The 27,448-nt window shown below is 36.3% G+C and overlaps 2 protein-coding genes across 3 annotated transcripts; one reads left to right on the top strand and one right to left on the bottom strand.

The window, feature by feature from the left end:
* The first annotated feature begins 5,094 nt into the window (after positions 1–5,094).
* LOC137730683 (ubiquinol oxidase 2, mitochondrial-like) lies at positions 5,095–7,887 on the top strand. Its single transcript, XM_068469649.2, has 4 exons — positions 5,095–5,549; positions 5,687–5,815; positions 7,075–7,563; positions 7,660–7,887. Exons 1-4 carry the CDS (start codon positions 5,208–5,210, stop codon positions 7,717–7,719), a joined length of 1,020 nt encoding a protein of 339 aa, XP_068325750.1. The 5' UTR covers positions 5,095–5,207; the 3' UTR covers positions 7,720–7,887.
* On the bottom strand, positions 7,685–21,770 carry HGL1 (heteroglycan glucosidase 1). Of its 2 annotated transcripts, none has more exons than XM_068469648.2 (23): positions 21,573–21,770; positions 20,410–20,701; positions 20,199–20,267; positions 19,987–20,124; positions 19,753–19,870; positions 19,179–19,261; positions 18,767–18,862; positions 16,164–16,332; positions 15,944–16,086; positions 15,779–15,865; positions 15,369–15,554; positions 14,732–14,899; positions 13,495–13,615; positions 13,342–13,411; positions 12,633–12,720; positions 12,402–12,522; positions 11,730–11,923; positions 11,529–11,637; positions 11,070–11,225; positions 9,901–10,003; positions 9,113–9,286; positions 8,751–8,896; positions 7,685–8,095 (listed from the first exon to the last, which is right to left on the bottom strand). In XM_068469648.2, the coding sequence occupies exons 1-23, from the start codon at positions 21,719–21,721 to the stop codon at positions 7,902–7,904; spliced, it is 3,174 nt and encodes a 1,057-aa protein (XP_068325749.2). In that variant the 5' UTR covers positions 21,722–21,770; the 3' UTR covers positions 7,685–7,901. The 2 variants fall into 2 exon arrangements, with proteins under 2 accessions (XP_068325749.2, XP_088544372.1); XM_088688246.1 differs by having other exon boundaries at positions 20,410–20,749; positions 21,573–21,752.
* Between the last annotated feature and the right edge of the window lie 5,678 nt (positions 21,771–27,448).

Below are 27,448 nucleotides of genomic sequence, written 5' to 3'. Positions count from 1 at the left end.
GTTTTAATTGGGTTAAAAAAAAAATTAATGAAAAGCTCCTAATACTGTTCATTTTAATGAAAACCACAATTTCACACTAAAAAGTCAATCCTGTTACTATTTACTTTACCCTTTATTTTGTCCTTATCGTTAAAACTCAAAATTTTCAAACCATTTTCATTAGTTTTCCTTTTTAAAAATCCATTCTTGTCACCCATCAAATCCACCAGATACCATTTGCCACTACTCTCTTTCTCTCACGCGACATCATCTCTCTCTCTACCTATCCACTCAACATTACTCTCACACTCTTCCACATTAACCACATCATTTACACACTCCATCAGATTCATCCTATTAACACTTCACTCATCCTCACCCATTATTTCTCACACCTCACATCACTCACCACTCCCTCTCGTTGTACACTTATCTTGCTCACATCTCTACTCTTTGCCTCTCCTGTAGCTCCCTCTCTCTCCATTCCCTATTTCTCTAGGCCAAACATAACAAAAGCACCACCTCAAAAATTTTATGAACGCTACACAAGCATTCTTAGCAACTCCTTAGCCTTGCAACACTCGGAAGAAAACGAAAGTTCCGTTTCAAAGCTCAACCAATGTCGATGAAACCTTCACTCCTCTGACCATGGTAAGCCTATATTTCTCTCTCAAACTCTCCCTCGAGTTTTCAGTAAGTATTCTTAGCATGCATGCACTCTTCAGTGCATTTGAAGGACAAACTTCCTAACTCTGTTTTTCCGGCGAGTTGTAGGATTTTTCCAAGCTAAACCCAACCAAACCTTGTTGATATGGTTGACTTTGAAGATGTAGGACGACTTCCCATAATCCCTAGGTTATGGGTTTGAGCTTGCATGCTCAAATCCACTTCGAAACCAACGAAAACGAAGAACTCCAACTCGGACCATCACTTTCAGGTCATTTGCCGATGAGGTTCGACCAACTTTTGGCATTAAAATTGGTATAATCTTATTCCTCTCATCCTAAGCTTCGTTTATTAGTGTAGTTTCCCATTTAGGAGAGGACCATTCGAAGGTGTATCACGAGCAGAATAGTTGGACCGTTACGACATGCATGTATATATGAGTGGGTCTTTTCAGACAACTGCTTTTATATACTATGATGTGACATGCCATGTTTAGCTTTGCAAATAGATTTTTTGTACACTTTATGTTTATAATATTATTTGTGAGTATAACTTGTGGCATGACACCCTTACATCTTATCTGCTTATTGTTACATGTTTGCACAGTGTCTCTTAGTTATTTGTACTATCCTAGACTACAGACCAGCTTCACGTGTAGTTTACATGCACCATTTACATTCGCTTTGGATCCAGAGTTAGGTGCCAACATGTCCTTTTATGTGATGTTTTGGACTCGTATGTGATGCGACTAGCGCATCTCATGTGATGTAGTACTAGAATGTAAAACCTACACCCAGTATGTTCCATTGTCTTAATATCTCTACAATGGACTTGTGTGCCTACATAAATTAATGAGCATCGGTTTCTTGTGATAACAATTTAGATTTGATGTTGAGATATCTTGTTGTTGTACCATATATATTTTGACTCACTTGTGTTGCAGGGTACCTTATTACATACTAGTATTATAATATTTTGAGGAAACTATAAACTTGTTCTACAACCCAACTAAAACCTAAAACCCAGGCCAGAGGCTGGTCGTTTTTGCATGCAGCAAGCCCAAAGGCTGCTACCTTGGGTCCAAACATCGAAACAACATCGTTCAGGGGCTGCTGCTGGACACAGCTTGGCTGCATGCTAGCTAGCGTGGCTTAGCAAGGCAGCACAGCTCGAAGCCGCAACTCAACCGCAAAATTCTAGAATTTTTTTTTTTTTCCAAAATTTCTAGGTTTTGAAAAACCCTAATTGCTTCTAATTTCTTTTGATTCTTTGGCTCACAAATTCCACATAGTATAATTATAATTGCGTAATGCATGAATATGTGTATATATATATTGACAAATATATGAACATATACAATATATATATCGGAAGGAAAATATAAATATAAGGGGTTCATGCATCATAAGAAATGTTTTCATGCTTCATGGTCGTTTCAAATATCTTAATTTATTTTTAAAGAACCTGATAGGCAAAAAACAACTGAGCCTTTGAATTTGCAGAAGAACCTCCACCACGAACCTTCAGTTCCTTAGCTTCTGGCAAGAGCATGCTGATAACATGTTGTAGTTCTAATTTATTGAACAATATAAAGGACATAGAGAAGGGGTGCGACAACAATAGAAAGAAAGAGATGTGTAATTGTGAGGTGTTTGTTATGTCACCCCATTGGCCTTTATTTATAGTAGTAGGAAGCTAAAATCCTTACCCCAATAGGATTACAACTCTAATAGAATAATATCTAACCTAACCTAAGAGATATGGTAGAATTCAATAAGGATATCCTAAATATGATAAGATTTACACGATCACATTTTTAATCTAATAAGACTGCAACATAATTTATTTTTTTAAAATAAAATAAAATTACAAAATGAAAAAAAGGAAAACTTGATATAAGTCCAATTTTTTTAGCCAATAGTAGGAATAGTCCAATTTATTAAAATAAGTCCAATTCCTTAAATTTAATTATTTTATTATCAATAATTATCTATTCAATGATAAGATTTATTATAAAAATTGACTATTTTTTTTTTATTTGCATTTTAATTCTTCAAAAACAATTTACAATTTTTTTGGTAATAAAATCATAATAAAGGCCACGAACTTCTTTACGTGGATGAGGTTGTTTCTTTTGAATTTTTATTTGAAAATTTTTTCACTTATTTAATTAAGTTTTTCATTTTTACATTTTAAAAGTTGTAAGATGAAGGGACAGGTTTACATTACGAAGGTTTCTTCAAATTTGACTTCTCCCTTGTAATATATAGGTGCAATTAAAAATAGGAGGGAAATGCGAATTTGGCAACTACGATCTCGTTGCGACTTGGATCCCACGCAACCTCATCCACTTGCTCCCCAAGAAAATCTTAAATCGGGTTTTTGAAACGGTGCTAGAATTCTGTTTGAGGTCAATTACAAAATTACCCATGTACCCCTAACATGTGACCCCGACCACATACGCCAATATCCAAGTTGCACCCTAGAAATTTTTTTACATGTTCCGTTAATTTAACACGAAAATAACAGGTTTCGGGTCAACATATTAAATAATTGGAACGTTATCGGGTCATCCGTTAAAATTCCACAGGTAACTCGTTTCAACCAATTAAGAAAAGGTTAATTTGATAATTTTAAACTATTTAAAAAACCTTACTACAATAGCCATGAGATTTAGAGCTGGTTTGGTATTGCTGTACTTTGAAAAATAAACTGTTTCTGCTATGCTGTGAGAATAAACTCATTTTTGCTGCTTTACATTTTCAGTTTTTTTTCATCCAAAACTTTGAAAATAAGTTGTTTTAAGTGTTTACCAAACACCTTTTTTAGTTCAGTTTTTTTTTATACCCAAAATTAGTACTTAATCTCAACCCTAAATCCTTACCATTGGATGTTTTGATACACTCTCACTCTATATTATCTCTTTCCTAGGCCAGAGTCCAGTACCAACTCTATTTGTGTTCTCTCTATCTTGACACTGGAAGCGCACTCTCTCTTCAAGTCATTACCACGACACATGTGTATCTAATCTCGCTATCTAAGATACCACCACACTAGTAATGAATCACGATCACCACCATCGACTCCGCCCATAATCCAATGCAAGGTTGCGAATCGAGATACAAATTCCCATCTAACATTCATATTTGACCACTAATACTCCCAAAAGGTAATTTCTTTAATTTGATTGTAATATTTTTCGATTGAAGAAGAAGAAGTTAGGATTGTGCAGATTTAGGGATTGTATAATTCCAAATTAGGATTTGTAAAATTAGGTATTTCATAATTATAATTTAGAATTTTTCTTTTTACTTTTAAAAATTGTAAAAAAGGGACATTTTTGGTATTATGAATGTTTCATCAAATTTGTCATGATGCAATTGAAAGAGTAACGGTCGGTAAACTAAATTTATAGGCTAAAATTGCAATATCATCAATAAATAAAAAATAATCACGGTAATCAATATTTAAATAATAATCTAATAATCGACTTTCATATCATTTAGTTTACAAAGTATAGTCTACATATTTAGTTTTCCTATCATTATCCCAATTAAAATAGGAGAAATGCCAATTTGGCAAATACGATCTCATCCACGCAACCTCATCATACTTGCTCCCCAAGGAAATCTTAAACCGGATATTTGAAACCGTGTGCTAAGAAATACTGTTTTAGGTCAATTACAAAATTAATGATGTACCCCTAACATATATGACCTCGACCTCGACCTCGACCTCTTCTAAGAATATGGATAGTCATGAAGTTGCACCGCACACCACGATAATAAATAAGAATTTTTTTAAACAAACGATACCATTTATATTAACGGGATGAAAAAATGGGCTAAGCCTCACAATTGGTTAACAATAATGTGATTCAAATTTACTTTTGGAAAAAATCAAACCTAAGACCATTTGAAGAAGAATATCACTAGATCACAGTATTAGGTGGCAATAGAAATGTAATTAATTAAGAGAATTGTTATTAGCATTTTAAAAATTTAATAGTGCACTTCAAACTTTCTATATTTGAAAAAAAAAAAAAAAAAAAACTCTTATAAAAATTGCACAATTATTTCTTATTGGTGATGCATAATTTAATTTACAAATTTAATCTATTAATTTAATGTTCTTAACATATATAAATGAGTCATTTAAATTGAAATCAATGTGTGGCTGTGGCCAGCAAGTTCCAATATTTCAAGGGTACATTAGTCATTACGTGTGTGAAAATGCATGGTTTGCAAGGCCGTGTTTGGCAAGCGTCCATCAGGATTCCTTCTTTTTAGTACAGCCGCGAACAAGAGACGACGTGTCACAATTAGAGCCTTTCATCTCCATCACCTAACGGCTCTAGCAGCTCATCAATTGCGTGGGCGACAAGAGAATATCAGTAAATTATCTAATAATGAATTGAGACTTGGGTATATAAACCCTGACACAGATGTCATGAAAAACCATAAACCCTAAACCCTAAAAAATCATCACACACGTACCTCACAAAGTTACAAACAATTAAACAAACAAACGCTAGCTACATCTTCTCTCTTTGTCTACATAATATGATGATGGCGAGCCGAAGACACGCGGCGAACTCGATGGCGGGCACAGTACGGCTGTTCACCACTGCAAGCGCTACCAATAAGTCTCTGATGGCTGCTGCCGGTCATCTTCTTCCTCTGAATTATCTTCATAGCGGTTGTGGTGGTGCCCTAGTCCGGAGTGCTAGCACCAGTGCTGCAACTGTCGACGTGGCTGCAGAGGGTCATAACACTACGGCCCCTTCAACTGCTGGCCACGGCGGTGGTAAGGATGATGAGAAGGGGATCACCAGCTACTGGGGTGTGGGACCCACCAAAGTCACCAAGCAAGATGGAACCGAATGGAAGTGGACTTGCTTTAGGGTACGTACGTACGAATTAGTAGTGTTAATTCTCTTTTCCTGCAAAAAAAAAAGAAAAAACATATACATACAAACCATTTTTGTTTGTTTGTTTGTTTAATATTGTGAAATAATAAAAATATTTGATATTTGATGAAGCCATGGGAGGCGTACAAAGCGGACGTCTCGATAGATCTGAAGAAGCATCACGTGCCAACGACTTTGTTGGACAGAATGGCTTACTGGACCGTCAAATCTCTCCGATGGCCTACTGATCTATTCTTCCAGGTATACATGGGGTATATATTTGGTTCTACTCCATATATATGATATTCCTTTCAAATAATCAAATAGGTATAAAATCACAATTTCGATGATAAATTTACAAGTTATAAGGGTCAACACTAACTTCATTCCATATAAATTTTGTTCCTTCGGTTTATGCAGAACAAGAAATTTCTTCTCCTTTCTTTCTTTTTTAAAGTTCATCTCGAGTTTATTTTCCTTTTCAAATTGACTGGAATTTTAGTTATTAATCTTCTGTGTACAATCATAGTCACATCTTTTTTTCTTTTTTTTTTTTCAAAAGAGAACGACATAAGTCATATTCTGGTCTAGGAAGAAAAGGAGTTGATGAATGTTTGCACTGCAGAAATTTTTTTGGTTTGCAGAGACTTGAAACGAAAGAGACGAGGGGAGAGAGAAAGAGAGAACGTGATGAGGAAATAGAGGGGAGGAGAGAGAAAAACGTTTTCCTTTAATAATTTGTTTAAATCACTTTGGATTTAATAAAGAAAATTAATTAACTTAATTAGATTACATCTCAACAATTAAAAGTAGAGTAATAATAGGGAGGCTAAATTTGTAGACTAAATTTTGTAAACTAAATGACATAGAAGTTGATGATTGGATTATTACTTAAATGTCGATAAACGTGCTAATTTCTTATTGATGACACATCATTTAATTTGCAAAATAAGTCTACAAATTTAGTCTCCATAGCATTACTCTTAAAATTATACAAATTTAATGGTTTAGAACTTGTGTAAAAAATGCGGTGTCACCGTCTTATAGTACCCTAATTGAGAGAATTGATAACAGACTAAAAATAAACAGTAAAGTGGGGTCATCATTTTCCAATTGTTATTGGTACTAAAACAAAGTCATATTTGCCTCGTTATTTTGTTTTATATATCTTCATTAAAGAGTGACAAATGACTTTTTAGAAATGTAAATAACTTTTTTCTTTTACGTGAATACTTTCTTGAATGTTTTAATCTCTATTGTGAATACTTGAGGTATATGCATGTCTTTTTCATAATCAATTGTTGTCACAAACATGACATCTCATGTCTGCCTTTTATTTTCCTATTTATCTAATTATATGATTTCTGGATGAATCAATTTATGTCCAAATAAAATTTGTTTGGCACTTTGTATCATGGTGAATCCGTAAATTTCTTGATTTTATAATAGTAGAGAAAAGATTGCTATAGAAAGTGTGTCAAATAATATAATGCTGGGTGGGTGGGTATATACAATATCAGAGGCGGTATGGGTGCCGAGCAATGATGCTAGAAACAGTGGCAGCAGTTCCCGGAATGGTAGGAGGGATGTTGCTGCACTGCAAGTCCCTACGGCGGTTCGAGCACAGCGGAGGGTGGATCAAAGCTCTGCTGGAAGAAGCCGAGAACGAGCGAATGCACCTCATGACATTCATGGAAGTAGCCAACCCCAAGTGGTACGAGCGTGCCCTCGTCTTTGCGGTTCAAGGCGTCTTCTTCAACGCCTACTTCGTAGGGTATATGGCTTCCCCAAAATTCGCTCATCGAATGGTTGGGTACCTTGAGGAGGAAGCAATCCACTCGTACACTGAGTTCCTCAAGGAGCTGGATAAAGGGAACATAGAGAATGTGCCAGCTCCGGCGATTGCCATTGATTACTGGCAGCTGCCACCTGACTCGACTCTGAGAGACGTTGTCACGGTTGTTAGGGCGGATGAGGCACACCACCGCGATGTCAATCACTTTGCATCGGTAATAGGGATTAACTTGTTTAAATCAATTCGGTTGTTCTTGCTTGATTAGTTTCAAATTGGTGTTTAATATCCTTATATGTGCCTTGAACTGCAGGATATACACTACAAGGGACAGCAACTGAGGGAATCACCAGCTCCAATTGGTTATCACTGACGAAATTGCACTGTTTTGCTTTATTACAATGAACAATTTCAGAATCCCAAATTTCACATGAAAATGTAGTATCAAGATGCACTTCTCCAATCGACACTTTGTACCGCAAAGTTCAGACAGTATTTATTTACTAGTTTGGAATTGGTAAATGCAAATGAGTTGGATGAAGATGACTAACTATTCTACGGGAGTGTCACAACCTCGTACTCGTGGGCAATTCTAAGAGGTGATTGCTTAGAAACCGGCCTGTCCTCGGACCACAGCTCCAAATTAACAGTTCCAGTTCCCCAGTGGATTAGGCACTTGTAAACTTGGCTAACGTCAAAGCGATTCACAAGCCCCAACCCAACGCATTTATCCATGAGCATCCATTCACCTGTCCAAAAATAACGACGAATTTTTTTTTTTATCAGAGGTAAGTTACAGCAATTCATGATAGAACTCCGAGAAGAGTGAACTCAAAACTTTTCAAAAATGATTGTTGTAATCCTTTTGCTCCACTTTCTGAAACCTAGGACCGACTACAAAGTTGCACTGTGTCCTCAGAGCATGGTGGAATATCGAATCCCATGGTGTGGTATGAGTTTCATGTTGCCTCTTTCCAATAGTCTAATCTTTCGGTTTCAGGACAATCCTTGTCAGAGTAAAAACCTTAATAACCTAAATGTTTTTATGAATGTAATGACATAAAAAGCAAGAGGAAAAAGGAACAAGAAATGCAAAATTGTCTTCACTTCTCCTCCAGTCACGTTGAGATCCTATGTTCTTAAACTAGGCAAGGCCTAAAACCCCTACTTCGCTAATTTTCTTCTTTGTTGATTTCTTCGTACTCAAATTGTATATAATATTATTTTTTTCCACACAAAACCCTCTGGAAGTAGAACATTCAAAATCAAAGTGGTATAGTCCATACAGTGTTGTTAGTCGTTTACTTAAGGGATCAAAAGTAGTTCTGCATCTTCAGTAGGATAATAAAGTTCGAATGTCACTTTGTAATGAAGGTAAAAACACTGCAAGAAAGATATCATTACCATTAGGCAGTAAATCCCCTTGAAACAACTGCTCATCGGATTCAGGCCAAATTTCATGCTTTGACCCATCGATAGCTGTAAATGAGACATAAGATTCTGTAGGGTGCAAGAGGGTGAACATCGGGTGTACTCTCAGGCAGACCAGCCTGCAAAGAAAAAATTACAAAACAAATTATGCACGTGTATATAACTTATATATTGTTTTTATTTTTAGAAGGACACCAAATTTTATTGCAAATGACGATAAATTAAAGGGCACACAACTAAGAGGGGACAATGCATACAACATTTTTACTGGTTATATGTTTGTGTGTGATTAGAGATAAAAGAAAAGGGATCGGAAATTGTAATTTGGAACAAACCTTGAATATCCACCAGAACCAGCACCAACTTTGCATGCTATAATGCTAGAGTCAATTCGGAAAACCTTGGGATCATTCTTTGGAATATTTAACTGTCGTTGGAGAACCAAACCACCCCCAATATCACCTTCTAACAGAATAGATTCCTCCTCTCCAGCATGCTCAAGATTCCGTCTGCAGAGAGATTTGAGAGAATAAAATGAAGCTACAAGAACTATGAAAATGTACTTTAGGTTCGATATACAGATTGTGGATTCCTAACCACTGAGAATACATACATGCACATTTGTCCTTATATATGTATATTACCCTACCCATATGTATCCATTTACTCCCCTTATTGTTCCTCAATCAGATTTAAAAAAAATAAAAAATAAAAAATAAAAAAAAAGGGATCCTTCACGAAGATTCAATGTGGCTCAAACTCTCACATATTTTGCAATGAAAATAGAATGACGTATTAATTGATAGAAACTAGATAAAACACAATACTATGAAGTGAGGTGTAAAGTTGTGGTTGCACCCCTTCTTTTTGGCCTAACCCAAGAGCTGTCTAGGATAAAAACGACCTAAGAGTCAGTATATTTACTCTAAAATATTTTAAATTCCTACTGGTTGACAAAATCTTCAAAACCCAATGGGATGTTTGAGGCTCAAAACTAAAGGATTATTTACATGAAAAACTTTCTAGTTTGACTACAAGAATGTCTTTGGGAACTAAAGATACTAATGGCATAATGATTAAGCCTATTGGCTAAAAACCCCAATATTTTATTTCAGAAACTCACTCTGTAACATTGTATTCCTCGGTACATCCAGCAGAGCGGTACTCAGTACCACTATACTCTTCATACCCATTAATGTCAACTCTACTGTGAAGCCACTGTGTCCCTGCAATCACCACATGAAAGTATCAATCATAAGAGTATCACTAAAACAAAATTTAGTCTATTCAACCTTATCACCCAAAAAAGGGAAAGAAAATGGCTTAAAGACTGGGCATGTTTAGAAATTTCTTTAATAGATAACGCCTTCGTGTAACAGAATAGACTCATGGTGGCTAAAAATCTCAGTCATTGCCAAACTACAAAATACATAGCGAACCTCATCCCTCACTTCAATATTTATCACTTCATGACTAACCCTCGTGCTCAAAATTTCCTAGCCTTTTGAGGCTATGGATCAAAATTATAGGGTGGCTGATATGGTAGAGGTTTGTGCAGAACAAGAAAATTGGACTTTTTGGTTTTTTTGAAGAAATTTATGTGCACATAAGAGATCGAGGAGTTTGCCACACTAGGGATTGTTTTGGAGAATATTCAGGTTTCAGCACATAGTCCACACTAGGAGTTTGCCACACTAGGGATTGTAACTTGTAAGATATTTTTAATTCTCCGTGTAATAACTGAAAGTAGTCCCTTGCTGTGTTCCAGCCTGCTAAAATGATTTGAAAGTCTGCTCCTAAGGTTCGCCTTTTGGCAAGAATCGTATCTCATAGAAGAGCAAACACTTGTAATTAGTTACAAACAAGAAGACCCAATATTTATCTTTCTCCTCATTGGTGTTATTAGTGCAAAAAAGAGGCTCATTTTAAACTCACTTAGTTTTACATTCTCTATGTTCTTTGGGGCTGTGGTGGCTGTTGGTTGAGGTTGCAGGGATTACTTGGGCTAAATTCTTAATTCATTCTTAAACATTCATTGAGAAAAGTACGTCTTTTGGTGGTGGAAAACTAGTATTTCATGGAATCTTGCACTTGTAGCTGTTTCTTGGGTAATTTTGTTGGACAGAAAAATAAATCTATTTGATAACTACAGTGGAGTGAAGTATGATATCCACCATGAGTTAATGAATATTGGACAATGGTTTATTCATAAGTTCAATATATTAAGCGACCATATAAATAAAATACATTCTACATTTATTAATATATAAAAGATAATCGTAAAAGTACTACCTGAAGGACAGTGCATCATGGAAATAATTCTACCACCAATCCAGGGAACGACTTTAATATCCCAATCACCACCTTTCAGTTCAATAGGAATCCTTGAAAGTTCTATTCCTTTGTGCGCAGAAGTCACTTCCACATCTGGAATAGGCTTGGCAGTTTCTACATTAACAATTTAAGATGCATTAGTCAGGAGCACTGTCACTGATACATCCATTAATCAGGAACATCCCAATTTCAGTCTGCTCACTGATCGGGACCATCCATTTTTTAGGTCCTGTACTAAGGATCATCCTTGCCCTTGCTTTATGAAATCCTGATGGTTACATGAGGCCTACTTCATACAATCTATTTAGACAGTTTCAGAGAAGCTAATTATAGCTGAAAACTAAGTGGCAATAGCAAAACTTTAGCTACACGTTGAGGATAATATGAGACCGAATAAAGTATGAATAGAAGTGTTACCCAAACGAGTTCGGTATTGCTTCTCACTAGTGGAAACCAGCTTCCCAACTTCCTGTTCTAAAGGCATTACAATTTGAAGAACCTCTCCATCATTGCCCCATGTATCAACCTGTTTGAGGGATTCAGGATTGATATGGTACTTTATTAGCAAAAGATAGTTTCAGACACCTAATTGGTATACCTCCAGAAAAGAAGCCATACCATTGCCCCTCCACCAAGCAATAATTGAACATGCAGCCGACGTTTTGGCCTCTTCCAAGATCCTTCAGTTTTTAAAACTTTAACAGTAACAGTAGAAGATTGAAGTTCAGCAACATAGTGTGTCAACAAGAATCCCCCATTCATGAACTCGTATCCATCACCATCATCTTCGTATAGAACACCTTTAGCTTTCCCTGTAAATAATGAGATCATTCATAAAGCTTCTAAGTGCAAAGTTTTGACTACAAATGTTGAAAAACAAAACCTAATTGTAATTCTTTCCTAATAAGAACAACTGGTTTTATTAAGAAAAACGAGAAGAACCGCAAAACACATGGATTATGGACTCCTCTTCACGTTGTCAAGGCCTTAGAGCTATCTCCAATTGAAATTTTTTATGGTTCTAGTGAACATAATTTTTATTCAAGAAGAGATACAACTTTTGATCAATTAGTTAGGCAAGATTTTCAAAATTAGGTTGTCCTAATCAATCCTTCTGGGTTCAACCTCATACTTTCTTATGCATATTATAATAGATAGGTACAACCAAGTATGATAAATCATTTGACCTCAAGTACGGCAAGACCACTAAAACTTGAAACTGTTGACGTTAATAAATAACAACCAAACAATCCAATTTTTTTTGGGAGGAAATTGACAGAACACAATTACCATCTTCATCTAAAGCCACAAGGAGTGTCAAGTCTTCTAATTGATTAGATTCGCCAAGATGCTGATGAGGAGGAGCCACGGGAATAATTGCTCCACCTTGCAAATATAAAGCTGGTAAATCCTACAATAACCAGAAGAGAATGAAAAGAGAAACAAAGAAATGAGGTGGCAAGTAAATATTAAGACAAAATTGGAAACTTAAAACATATCAATATGTACTGTAATACATACCGGATGTGAATCACCAAAATCAAAACTCAACCAAATTCCTTTGGGCAATGTGAACTGCAAACTATCCATCCCCTGACCAGGCTCAGTGCTGACCATGAAAAAAAGGATGTCAGAACAAAATGTGAGGATCATTTCTAATCAATGAAATTCCAAAACTGAATCTCCTCTACACCATCCATGAGTTAAATTTAACCAGAAAGCATTCACGCAATGGGTTCAGAGGGAACAGTAATAAATATATAACTTTTTGTATATTTCCGAATGATGGAAGCAAACTATATGGTGGAAATAAAAGGTCAGGAACACAAGAGTGATAGAATCACATCCAACTGAAGCAGGAAAGGAAGTAATACTAAATTCTAAACAAGATCTTTGGTAAACTCAGGTCATAGTTCTCACAACAGAAAATAAACAATTTAGAAAAGATATTGCAAGCACAATGACTATTGCATGATGCATTTAAATGTATTGCATGAGGCATCTGTTCTGAAAAATTGTTTTTCTAAATAAATGAAAAGATTTACTAATAAGAAGAGATAAAACAGAAGATTGGTAAGCCTTTTTTTTCTCAAAGATGATGTCAAATTCACTATCGGTCTGCTAAAAGCACAGGGACAGACTACAAAAACCATAGAAGATGGAAGCTGAACAATAAAAAGCATAATGTAAAATGATTTGGCTTTTTATCTTGTGGGAAAAGTGCAAGAACCTGGCAATGATTAGAAGTGGACCCAACAAAAAAGAATTCTCCAATTTCCTTAAGCTGGAGTCCTTGGGATCTACACAAGCATTCGACAATGTAATTAGCTGCTTAACAAAGTGATCAGGTCCAATAGACAATTCAACAGCATAAAAAACCCACCAGCAAAAAATGTAGGACTTGCCACTGGAGTGCCCGTTGTATGAGCCATATAGAAGAGAGTGTAAATATGTGGTAGAAGACGGTAGCGCCTAATTAATGCCAATCGGCATACTTCTTCACACTGACATAAAATTGAAATTAGTTCGGAATCATGGTAGGCACAAAACCATCCGTAAATCTAAAAACACAAAAGCACAAATTAAACAAGCAGCAGTGGATTGCAACAAACTGAATATCATTTTCTGAATGATTGATTTCACATGAGAGTTGAGGTAGCCTCATAAACTGAAGTAAAACAGAACATACGATCAAAGCACTGAGGTAAATATGGGCATCGAAGTTGCAAGATCGAAGCACAGGGTATCTTTCTGTCCAGACAGAAGCATGCTTTGGAATTATAAAAGAACATAGATTGGAGATGATACTTGGCCAAGGTGGTGAGACACTGCTGCTCCATGGAGGAGAAGCAGTTTCATTTCTTCTTTTAGCATTATAGAGTGTTTACATTTTTACATATTTTCAAAAGGCCATGTGTCTTTTTACAGTTTGTTATCTTTTTATTTTCTATGCGGTGTAAATTTGGCATCCCTGTCACAAAAATGGGTCCCACACAGCAGGTAAGGGTCCAACTAACTGAGGGTTGACATTGCATGGTATCCAAAATTTAGGTTTATCATTGCAACGTTTTAAAGTTTGGGGTGCAAAGTGAATTTCAGTGATTGTGAACCTTTTATCTACTGCTGGATTCTTTTTTGTACGTTTTTGAAATATTTTATCTATATATAATTAATATTTATATATATATATATGTGTGTGTGTGTATAACATAACAGTACATGTAGAAACCACAGAAGCATTAGACTTTTTAGGCTTTGTTAACATAATTACGAGTAAATAAATTGTTCCAACTTCCTTGAAAGCACAAAATACATAAAGAAACATGGAGCTGCATAGAAAACAAATCCAAAACCTAGGTTTCCAAGTGTTTTATTTTGTAATTAATAAATAATTAGAAATTAAAATCATAGGGGCACTACACAAAAATAATTGGAAAAACTAATAGAGTAGAAGACATAGCTGGAGTCCTATATGTATAACAGTTATTATCTGGTTTGAAAGAAGATTATCTTACTCCACTGTAACAGTAAAGTGGCTCAACCAGATGCACCAGCCACCATACATAAAGGGATAATTCAGGAAACACAAAACTTTTTCATAAAGCTCAAGCAGGACAAACCTCTTCCCCAAACGACCAGGGCTCATGGTCAATGGTGTCCATTTCAGAGTGCCCACGGCAAAAGGGAAACATAGAACCTATACCCATCCACCGTCCAAAGAGCTTGGGTGTTGCATTTCCACCAAAACCACCAATATCAGGCCCTGATAGTGGCTGACCACTAAGTCCCTGAAAACAAAGTAAAAGCAATTACAAAAAGGGTTGGACAAAGATGCTCAGACAAACCTTTTTTTTTTTATGTATTTTGGGTGGGGGTTCATCCCCTTTAAAAATAATTCAAACCTTTGTAAAATCTCAAACTAATATTGTCATTAAGACTGAAGGAAAAAAGAAGAAGGAAGTATTAAGAGCACGGATGTGTGCGCGTGCGAGAGAGAGAGAGAGAGAGAGAGCATATGAAGCACAAATAAGAATGTAGCTGCCAATAAATATAGCTTATCGAAAGAAAATACTTATAACAGAAAGTCTAGAGAAGATGAGTTGACCATATCTATTAAATTCAACCTTCTTTTGTAGATGTGATCTGTCATACAGAGCACACATGGTTCTTGTACAACAAACCAACCATAGATGAACAGGCATGGAAAACAAATTGAAGTCTGCAACTTTGCTTTATGTAAACAGCAAGTAAACATACCAATTGAAGAACCATGGAAATGCTCATATGGAGGTGCTCCCAAGTTGAAAGATTATCTCCTGTCCACGTTGCAGCATACCGTTGGCTACCACTAAATCCAGCTCTGGTGAGAACAAAAGGGCGTTTTTTTTCATTACCCAGCTTCATTCCTTCATAAGTAGACCTTGCCATCAGCATGCCATAGACCTAGAATGCAGAAAAATCAGCAAACTGAAGCTCAGAAGTTTCGCAGATATAGTATTGGTGATACAACAATGAAACGAAAGACATTCACAAACCAGTACGGCTCATTCGCATACCAGGATGCCATAAGAAAGGGATGTTCAAAAGAGTTGAACCTAAAAGGCTAAAACTAACTGTGAAAAGCAAGTAATATGAAGAACACAGTAGTAACGTTGAGTAAATTATACATTGTGATAGTGTGAATGATTCTGACACCCTCCAAGTTCATCATCCCCCTTATGAATATTGCTCTCGGGCATCGTTTTTGTGACAGTCTGAAAAAGGGAGCAAGGAAAATAGATTCAACACCAATGAAAAAACTGCAAAGCACCAATAAACAATTATAAAGCTACCTTAAAAACGGCTGGTTCATTCATATCATTCCATATTCCATCAACACCATTTAAAGTGAAATCTTTGACTAAATTGGACCACCAAGATCGAACTTTTGCCTGTGTGTAGTCTGGAAAAACACAAGGCCCAGGCCACACGTTCCCTGAAAATGGAAAGAAAATCTTAACATGGTAACTTATTAGGTTCGGTTTCTATTTCCATTACATAGAGAAAATGTACCAACAAATGGTCTTCCATCTGCCCTAGAAATCCAGACATCACTTTTACAACCACTATCATAGACAAAATAACCATCTTCCTGTTTTATCCCTGGGTCAAGCATCCAGATTGCCTTGATACCATTTTGATTTAGACCCCTTACCAATGATTTCGGATCTGGAAAGCGCTCCTGAAAGATATCATCAAAATGAAATTGCTTTGTAAGGAATGAAACTAAGAATCCATTGTGTTTATAGGAACAGAACAATGTTCCTGAAAGATATCATCATGATGAAATTCTTTTGTAAGGAATGACAGTCCAATGCCCATTTTGTTAATAGGAAGACAACAGCTTTATATGATAACAGGAACAGTAAACATATACAGTGAACCAGGGATCACTAAACACAACCACCACAATGGGCAGGCAATACAAACATTGAACAGAAGACCAATAAAATACAGCCAAACAACCTGGACCATAAAAAAAATACACCATGGGCCTAGGAAACACTCCCACAGTCTAACCTTGATCCATAAGAAATTAAATGCAGTCCCACTGTTATCCACAAAATTATGCCATTCTTGAGGTGTTTTGATATAGGCGCCTCAGTTTTGAAATTCTCAGATTTAACATCCATAGCTTTTAGACTTTTGATCAAACATTCTTATCTAATTTTTAATAACAAAACTTACACATTTGGTTTACCAATCAAATAACAAATTAATATCACCTAAATCCTAAAATCTAGGAGATATATTATCCCATAATTCATTTCAAATGACACTTTTCATTACTCAAATAAAAAATATCATTAAAATTCTAAAAATACAACTAACATCCTATTAAACATAACGTACCAATAACTTGGTACATAATTGGTACATTATATAATCTTAGTTTTGGTATGCATTAATATTTTGGTACATTATAGATTACTAATTTTGGTACATTATGTTATTCTTGTTTTAGCATGTACCATGGTATTGGTACAATGTGTTAACTTAACTTTGGTACGTACAATCTAGTGGTACGTTATGACCCTTGAAAAAGAGAGAATTTTTCATATTAAAACTTTGTACTGAAAATTAATTATATCAAATTCTTAACAATTATTTATTGGGATAATGACTCAATCAAAAAATTCAAACTTATTTTCTTTCCAAGAATTTAGGGATTTTAGATCTGATCAGTTTCAATATAAAAATCTCTTATTTTCATTTTTTTTTCTTTAAAATTTACTTAAAATGATGAGTTGGAATTAAAAAATGACATGGATAAAGATAGAAGCACCTTAATCAAAATACAAAGCGTTTTAATAAAAAGTTGAAAACCCACAAATGTTTAATTAATAAGATGTAGAATTGGAGCGCTTTTATTTAATTTTGCCTTAATACAAATACGTAAGTGTAGGATTGAGAAGTGTCTCATACTAGAACTATTTGACCTGCTCACGATCTTGTCCATTGTTGATTGAGTCAACAATGACGACATCGGCGTATGTCAGTCCATAATGAATGGCAATAAGTTTCTCATCCAAAATAAAATACAATAGATTCCACCGGAGCGTTCAAATTAGCCCACCCTTAACTGTTCATGATGGTGTATTTGTTAGAAGAACATAATAAAGGACAACTTTCAACGCAATTAGAAGTCAAGCAACTTCGAGCAACCAGTATAAGCAATTCTTGGTATAGTTCGGTAAACTTACTAGTGACAGTACATGGATTTCTGAAGAAGACTATGCTTGATTTTTGGAGGCTTTCTCAGAGAATTAACTTTTTCCTTCATGATGGGGTTGAAGTTGGAGCATGTACGAGGTTTTCCAAGAGTAACTTTACTCGCTAGCTGCTTGGCTTAGTTGTTTTCTTATCAATTATGTTTCATATAATTTGATGGATGCTGTTTATAGTCTTTTCTTAAATGGTCATGTGACAGTCATGTGACTTTTTCGGTATTCTGGGAGGACTGCTACTAAATACTTGTTTAAGCAGTCAAGGGCAAGGATGTTACCAGACTTTGTATTCTTTTTCCCCCTCAGAAACATCAGAATGATTCCCTTGGTATCTTTTCCCTGGAACTCATCTATCTAGCTTCCGACTTTGATCCTATTTCTCATAGCTTCAGAGGTTGAAGTCAATAACAACATATTAATTAAGATAGTACGCTACAGATGGATTCAAATGGTTAGTTTCAGTCCATCATAAAATGGGACATTTCATAGATGTTGTTCTGTAACTTTAATTCTTCTTTTTTTTTTTTTTTTTTTTTTTTTTTTTTTTTTTGTCTTTTCAGTGCATGTTACTAGTTTCTGGTGTGGTTATTAATGCCACAGCTACACGCCAACAAGCTACACTTATGTGTACACTTCACACCACATAAGTTGCGGGTCTGACGAGCCAATTAAATATGTCCATGTAAATTCTCTCTGCATCTCCAAAAGTAACATAAAATGACACAACTCACACTAGAAGTAAAAGTCAAAGACATCCAGCAAAATTCTACAAATGAACCTAGTCGGAACGACTCATTCAAAATAGCACCAAGCTAATCAGATGACATGATGTGATGGAAACTACCCAATGTATTGTCACTAATAAAGAACATTTAAGTGAAAGTATACCTTGTCAAAAGTGAAACAACGAAAGCCATCCATGTAATCAATATCCATCCATATGACATCACAAGGAATACCCTTCTCTCGAAATGTTCTTGTAATCTGCAAGTGTAAGCCGGTCAATGATCATGCAAATTGATCACATGCTGTAGAGATTTGTACTAACTATATGTGTCAAAGAATTTACATAACTATGATGAAAAACAGGTGAGATTCTGGTTGTCAAGCTCATTTATATGTTGTCCGTATCACCAGAAACAATTGATGGCATAGTATTTGAAAATGTATTTGACGAAAAATGTAACCAACAAGAGAAAGTGAGAGAAAACTAAGCATGGATGATAGCCTAAGGAAGAGAGAGAGAGAGAGAGAGAGAGAGAGAGAGAGTTTTAACTTCAGATATTTTTTATGAACTTACCTCTTGAACTTTCTTATCAGAGTCATAGCTCCAACGGCATTGATGATAGCCTAAGGACCACTTTGGGGGCATAAATACAGTCCCTAGTGAGAAAATTAGCAACAATAAAAACAAAATCACTAAAATTAAAAAGAATTATCAAAAGAAATCACATAACATATAACTTCTGTCATATACCTGTGTTCTCTTCAAACCCACCACATTTAGTACTTATATTATTAAATTTATCTTATATTACATGTATATTAGACGTCAAATTGAAACTATGAATGCTAAGACAATTTATTAACTGTCAATGCAAAATTCAGCACTAGAAGACTCGTACAACTATCAAATTATCATAATTTGTACAAACTTAATTATAAGGCTCTTCAACTGGGTGTACAATCCTACAGTTTGGTCACCTTTTAGTCAAAAGAAAGAGGAAATGGAACAGACAGGAAGAAAACTTGAATCATGAATTAGTACCAACAAGCACTTCCCCCTTTACTTTCTATGTATGTGTGTGCGCGCATATATTGTATGGTTCACTTTGATAGCATAAGAGAACATGCTAAATGGTTAAAGAACTTACCAATTACATGCGATAAAGATATCAAAACAGCATCAGGTGAAGCAAATGGACCAAATGTAATGACCGGATAAGAGGATGGAGCAATGAACTGTATCATCGATTCTTTCCTCAGATCAATCTGCTCATGAGAAAATACAATTAATCAAAAAGTAGGTCAATAAATTTACAAGTTTAACGTTCACAATTTCACATACAAGTTACACCCAAAGGGAAGAGATTCAGATGTCATGGCACCTCACAGCGCCGTGTTGTATCAGCAAGAATTCCTAATGCCTCTCCAGTTGGAAGAACAGCCAGCACCCAAGGATGTGACTGGTACAATGATGTAGTTCCAGGACCATAACCCCATGCATCCGTGTTCCAAGTAAAAACCTAAATCAAACAGAAGTACAAAATATTTAGGAGAGGGGAAACTTTCCATGGATGGACCAACAAAAGTGACTTACTCTTTTCCCTGTTCGCTCAAGTTGCCCACTTACTTCCCCAGTTCCATAGAAAGAGGTCCCGGAAGGAAGCTACACCAGAAGCAATTCTATCACGTTAGTTGATGCATAGGGGAATTCTCACATTGCAAGGGCAATACAATTGTTAAGAAAACACAAAAAGAAATAGATAATACTAAGAGCACCAAATGCAGTATGAAAGCCCATTGCTGACCTCAAGTTTGACAATCTGCTGCCCCAAAAGGCATTCGAAACTTGGGACATATGAAGGTGTGTAGTGATTCATTATTGGTGTTTCTCTATCCTTGCTATTAGTAAAAGAGACACTAGGATGTGCTGCATTTCGATCATTTGCAGAGCAATCAAATCGGAATATTCCATCCTCAACAATAGGCTCGAAAATCATAGCTCCCGATGTGGCATCTGCAGCGACTGCCTTCCCTTTGTAATCAGCCATTTTAGATACCAAACATTCAGTAACCAACCTTTCAGCAGACCTCTTCTTTCTGCATGCCAAAATTTTCACCATAAATCTTTCAGTAATGATCAAACGCCTTGCACAAGAAACAACAATATCTTAAGGGAAAGTGCATTTTTGAATCCAACAGCTTACTCCACATCTCTATGACAAAATACTGAAACAAAGATTACTTAATCATTTTGGAAAATACAAAACAGAGAAATTTCAGTGTGTATGTATCCTTTGAGAAAGTATCACAACTCAGCTACCACACAATTATTATAAAATGGTGCATTTCAATATCTAGATGTACATATATACAGCCTTTTTAATTTTCGCATGTTGGATCGGATGAATTGAAGAGCATCAAGGACAGAAATTAACAAGGGTGTGTGAGAAGTAAAAAGAGGTGTGTGGATAGCACACCCCATATGTATATCTTTTAAACCATTTCTTGATTTATACTCCCCACCCTTGGCCTTGCGCAGGGAAAATGTCATTTCTCGTATATGAAAATCTATCTCCATCTACTATAAGAAAAAAGGAACTTTAAAAAAAACTTTTGTTACTGTTCACTTAATGAAAAACCACATGTTTACGTTAAAAAATCAATCATGATAGTATTCGTTTTATTTTGTCATTTTCGTTAAAACTCCAAATTTTCAAATCATTTTCATTAGTTTTGCTTAAGAAAAAAGATTAAAAGATAAATTAAAAAGAGTTTCTAATGCTACATACACATTAAGCTGGAGTCATTGGTTGTCGTTGAATATACCAAATACTTACACTGGATTCGAAATTTGGAAGGAACTCGACATGCAAATTGCAAAGAATCACTCAGATCATCATATTGATCCTTAATTACTACTTAATTTGGAATTCGGATTGCATTAAATAAAGTGACAAGTAATAAGAACCTGATGGTGATGATCCCAAATTCAAGAGCACGGAGGTTCCTCAATCCGACCACCGCAAACGGAGAAAGAGGATGCCTCAGAGCGAATTTCGATGATCCTCCTCTGCCACCTACTACACTGCCACTCGCTGCTACTCCTACTTCTCCCATTTCTCACCGCACTCCCTTGTTTAATACTTTATTATTATTATTATTATTATTATTATTATTATTATTATTATTATTATTATTATTATTATTATTATTATTATTTATTTATTTATTATTTTTCTGAATGAAAAGGCAACTTCCCATTGGGCCTTTGGGGCCTTGACGACAATGACGCATGCGCTGCTTCTGGAAATGTGAAGCTCTCCCGTGAATCAACGATTCAACAGCATAGCTGACAGCTTATTTGTCGTTTTGTATTCGCAACCCGAATAAGTAACTGAGATGAGAGGTATGGGATTCTTTTAGGAGCCTGACTCATGTGGCCACGTGTACGTACTAAGAATCGGAATGACCACAAATCGGATCACAAACGAATCGGATTGATAAAAGGGACTGTCCACTTAAGCAAAGTTGAAACTCAATCAAGCGTGAGGGTAGTTTTGATGTTAAAAGTTGATTCTCATCCCACCTCCTCCTTAGGAATGTCATCTCATTGGTATATATGTGGTTGTTAACTCAAAATTTGTAAGTTAACAAACTAGAACAATTAGTCTTTAATGGGCTCGATTTTAAAGCTATAAATGAAATGAACTCAAGATGAAGATGGTTCACATTTCAATTAGTCCTTAACGGTCGAAAAGTACTTTATGTTGCTTAGTTAAACCAAACTTGTGTTCAATCGGCTATAATGCTCAGAAATGCCTCATTCTAATTCGTCTGGGCCTTGGACTTCCTGTTCTTCTTTGGGTTCAAGGGTTCCTTCTTGGGCATGAGTTATAACGATCGGCCGGACCTCAAAACAATTAATGGCTGGAAAGAACACCTTGGGTGCTCCTTTCTTATAAAGCGCTCCAGGTTGAATGGTTTGTCTAGTGCTTGGTTCTGTCTTGTCGGCGTTTCATCTAGAAAAGCGGTTGGGCATGTTTGTGCAAATGGTATATGTGTTAGTGACAGATTGGCAGAGTGATCGAGGCGCCTTCGCATCAAATGCATTACAGGGCAAGTGTGGCTTGGTGCACCGTGATGTCTCTTCACATCTAGGAACCAAGTTCGCATACATTCGTGGACGGAGGCAAAATCTAATCAGAATAGCCCATGATCTCCAACAATGGGGTTGATTGGGAGTGTGGTTCAATCTGAATAGGACTACCTACATATCTCCGGGAAGGAAAATCAAACAACGGATGTAGTTCTAAGAAAGAATGAAGTTAACCATCTTTGACGAATAGCCTATGGCGGGGTGCTAAGGAGATGAGTTCTCCATAGACGTGTCTACGCGTAGATGGCGGTGTAAAGGCCTCTATTAGGGATAGAGAGAATATGTATGTCTTGTATAAAATAATTGTGAAATCCCGTTCCCGGATTTCACTGTTATAATCTACTTATTTATATTATTGGGATTTTATATTATTTTTCAAGAAATTATATTAATTTATTTGGATTTAGATCTTAATTAAATTAGTTACAAAGTTTGAAGTTTGGAAAGTAATTATCTAAAATTCGTTGACCTTTCGAGGTCACAAGTAATGTATTTGAATAGATCTTGAAACTATGAACGTATAGGCGAAAGCCATTTGCGAGTCTGTATTATAACGGTAAAGATACATACATTTGAAGTGTGTTACTAAACTATAGATTTTAAATTTATTTTAAACTCCCATCTTGTGGGAAGGAGGCCAATCATATTTATGTGAGTTAAGGGGAATTGACCAATCAGCAAGGGGAGAGGGAAGAAAGGAGAGAGGCGGGAGAGAAAAGGAGGGGGAACAGCCCAATCAGACAAAAAAAAAAAAAAAAAAAAAAAAAAAGGGAAATGAGGGGAAAGGAGAGACCTAAAACGGGTCAATTTTCACCTGCGAACTACCATATTTGACCCGGCCATATCTTCTTCATCCGACTTCTGTTTTGGGTGATTTTGGTGTCCATGGAAAGCTCTTGACGAGTCCTACATCCCTGCAGTGTTAGATTCCATTTTTTTCTTTCCATTTTTCTAGGTCGAAGCCACAAAGTGCTAAGGGTTTTCCGGCGAGTTTTCTCATTGTACGGTGATTCCAACAATGATTACCGTCCATCATCACTACCAATAGACTCCCCTTAACCCCTGGAGCAAGGCCCAAGTATTGGATGAGGCAATCGGAGTTCGTTTTGGCGATGAATCGAGGAACACCCATTTCTAGGGTCTCCGGCGGTTTGGATGAAATTGAGACACTTCCCGGCTGAATTGGACTTGGCCACAGGTATGAAAATTGCTCCTCTAACTGAGATATACTTGCCTATAAATTTTGGTGATTTTTAGAAATAGTTGAATTTTCCGGCGAGTTGAGGCGGCTGACTGCCACCCAGGGCGGCACGTGTGGCGGCGAGTGGTCAGTGGGCCGCTGATGCTATTTTACACTAAATTGATATTTTGATCTCAGATTTGAGATATGTATGATGTGGTTTGATTATTGTGAGCCTAGTTTCATTATGATACGCTACTTGATTATTGTAGGAATCGATGATCCGACCGTTGGATCGTCACCAAACTTTGATACATTATAGAACCTAATATTTGAAGATAGCTGGAACTGACGGATCAGAAATCCGATGTACCGATCTTCCGGATCGAATTACGTAGGGTTGTAGACCTTACCGTTGACCGAGAGTTGACTTTTGGTCAACATGTCTCGAAACGTTTTAAATACTAAATCTAGTACCACGGAATACTAAGTGAAGTCTAGTGGGACCACTTTGGTTTGGTAGTGACTTGAATATATGTGATACAATTATTGCCTTGATTTCTTATATTAATGTCATATGTGAATATGATTTGGGTTATAAATGAAATTTCTATTGAAATGTGATTATACACACACACACACACACACACACACACACACATATTTAGCCATAGACCTATGTTTATTAAACATGATTTGGCTTGTGTACTGATGATGATCGTGATATGTGATTTGACGTGCATATTTGAAAGGTGGTTGATTTGCATAGATGGTATGATATGATGAAATGTGAGTGACTTTAATATATGTGAATATGAAATGGTTTTATAATTATGTTTCCTATAAATTGTTAATTTTTATATTTAGCCATCAATGTAGTTTTATGAAGGGGGATTTGACATGCATATTGGAAATATGGTTTGTTTTGTATGATTGGCTTGATTTAATAAAAGGTGAGGGCTAGTGGTGGACCGTTAACCCATCGTCATGGGGTTTGTTGCTTCGAAACGTGTTTCACCCCTCGTTTCATTACTTCATTTCTTGTTCCGTTGAGCCTTTATAACTTGAGTAACTTGATTCATGTGTTGTTTCATTGATTGGTTGTTATGCATTGTGCTCCACGATTCCGTTGAGTGATGGTCCGGAATCGTGTCCTGGTTCGGATTCCTTTGAGTGATGGTCCGAAATTGTATCCTAGTTTGGATTCCGTTGAGTGATGGTTCGGAATCCCTTTTACTCTGCAAATCCGTTGAGTGATAGTCCAGAATTGTATCCTGGTTTAGATTTCGTTGAGTGATGGTCCAGAATTGTATCCTAGTTTGGATTCCGTTGAGTAATGGTCCGGAATCCCTGTTACTCCGCAATTCCGTTGAGCGATGGTCCGGAATTGTATCCTGGTTTGGATTGCGTTGAGTGATAGTCCAGAATCCCCTTTGGTATCTTGGTTCCGTTAGGTGGTCCAAAATCCCCTTTTTCTAGAGATTTAGTCTTCAGCCGAACTGTATCGCTCTAGCCTCACATTTCAATGTGTTGTATGTGTTATTGATGATGTGATGGTTGTCATTATTGATTGATGTGATTAAGGAATGATGTTGGTTATGGTTATGGTAATTATGATTAGACTCGTTGACCATTGTGACTAGTGAATAAGATTGTGCTCCGTCGTTTATTCCTTGTAATATTGCATGTTATGCATTGTGATATATTGTTGAGACATAGTGAATTATGTGATGAATATTCGAGTGTAGTGAAATGATGAACTACGAATGGCTTGATCCTTGTTGAGGGTACGTAGGCAGTCTAACGAAGAGGTTAGATGCAGCCATAAAATATACGAAAATTACGACGCAATTCGAATATTGAGTTATGCTTTGTACATATCCTAGAGGCGGGGTATGTTAGAGATTCAGATATTTGGTGACGTCACGTGTCGATCTTGGACGTATGTTGGGATCGGGGCGTGACAATAATAGACTTAGAGAAAGATAGATGTGGATATCCCCTTGATAAATGCACAGGCTAGTGTTTTTATAGGGATCTTGAGAGTCTTTGTAGGGAAAGTAATCTTCATCAAATCGGGAGACTATTTAGGAGGAAATCTAGGATAAGATACCTAATCTTCCTAGAATCTTAATTATGTTATCTAATCCCTAAGATATCTTAATTTGGCTTGAATCAGGTTTCCTCACTTGGTAGACAAGTAATATCTTCAATAGGCCAAACCTTAGTTCACTGGACTACACTCCATGGGCCTAGAGCATTCCAGTCATTCTTGCCATGTGTCATGGGCTCAAAGAATCATAGTCCTACAATTGCCACTAACTATGATTTTGAAAGTGCGTTCCGCTTCGAAGATGGATAATTACCAACAGACCATGAATGAATCAAACCAGGATAACTTATCCAGAATGCATAACAAAATGACCTTCAAACTTCTTGTTGATCCAGAGCTGACCACTTCTGGCTAGTCCTACTTACTTGTATTTCAATGGTTTGATCTTTCGGAGTTCCGAACCATATTGTAAACCCCTAGTCACAGTAAGCTAGATGCGAGGCAGACTGTGCCTATGTATTCTTGGAAGGACTTAGATGCCTTAGGAAATATTTTTCTAAGTGTATTTTACTCAAGTTATTAAGCCTGTTTGTTAAGTACTAGGTTTAATGTTTGCCTTCCTTTGTCAAAAATTGTAAATGTTACCACACATACTTATAATTTAGAGTTAGGGTACACTGCTGATCTGGGATTTCTACTGGGATTGAACTTGTCAAAGCACCAGCCTTCTACACTACAAAAGGTTTGAATCATGCATTTGCATATCAAGCTTATTTTTCCAGATTCTTTTTGTTTAGTGCAGTTGTCTAGTCATAAATTTCGTCAATTGTCCAGCTGTATAGGCACGTAAATTAAGATAGCCCACATGAGCCATCTGACACCTTTTCCCATGCGTGGATTTCTCACCCTTAATCTGAAAAGGTTTCTTTGTCTTGCAACACGTGTCCCCTTGTTCCCCTTGTCTAAAACATTCATCTCTCCCATTAAAAGGGTTTTCAAGGATTCATTTGTTCTTTGGCTAGGTTATTCACATTTCAAGAAGAATAGTGCATTTAGCCTAAAGCTACCTCTTAAGCATCTAAACCGAAACCCTAGCCACAAAACCATCTTATGCGCAAACACCCAATCACTGCATATTAGGGTTACATTGTTTTAATGGTTTTGCATTAAGCTTTTGGTCTAAACCTTGAGTTTCATACCTTTCATAGACCAATATTTTGGATTCATGTTGGGTTCTTCTTCAACTGTTTAACTGGAAAACCTGACTAGTCATTTGAATCCAGATTTCATAAGCATATCATAACATCATATCATTGATTGTGTTGATCTCTATGCCATAAGGTGATGAGGTCAAGAGCAGCTGCCACTTCGTAAAGACTGAATGAGTCCATCTTGTGTAGGGCAAGGTTGCACAAAGGTAATGCTGCTCCATAGATAGAGATCTAGGAATTAAGC

This window comes from Pyrus communis, chromosome 16 (assembly GCF_041283825.1).
Source record: "Pyrus communis isolate YQ-2024b chromosome 16, ASM4128382v1, whole genome shotgun sequence".
Taxonomy (NCBI): Eukaryota; Viridiplantae; Streptophyta; class Magnoliopsida; order Rosales; family Rosaceae; genus Pyrus; species Pyrus communis.
Note: the sequence above shows the minus strand (reverse complement) of the source record. Positions and strands in the feature narration are given on the sequence as shown.

Bases quoted from the DNA above. Each gene is read 5' to 3' on its own strand.
- HGL1 (XM_088688246.1), bottom strand. From the start codon at position 21,721: ATGGGAGAAGTAGGAGTAGCAGCGAGTGGCAGTGTAGTAGGTGGCAGA. The intron at 19,262-19,752 runs GTAAGTTCTTTA...TTTTCTCACTAG, and splicing joins ATCTTTATCGCATGTAATTG to GGACTGTATTTATGCCCCCA. The intron at 9,287-9,900 runs GTGAGTTTCTGA...ATCTCTCTGCAG, and splicing joins GAGGAATACAATGTTACAGA to ACGGAATCTTGAGCATGCTG.
- LOC137730683 (XM_068469649.2), top strand. From the start codon at position 5,208: ATGATGATGGCGAGCCGAAGACACGCGGCGAACTCGATGGCGGGCACA. The intron at 5,550-5,686 runs GTACGTACGTAC...TATTTGATGAAG, and splicing joins GGAAGTGGACTTGCTTTAGG to CCATGGGAGGCGTACAAAGC. The intron at 7,564-7,659 runs GTAATAGGGATT...CTTGAACTGCAG, and splicing joins ATGTCAATCACTTTGCATCG to GATATACACTACAAGGGACA.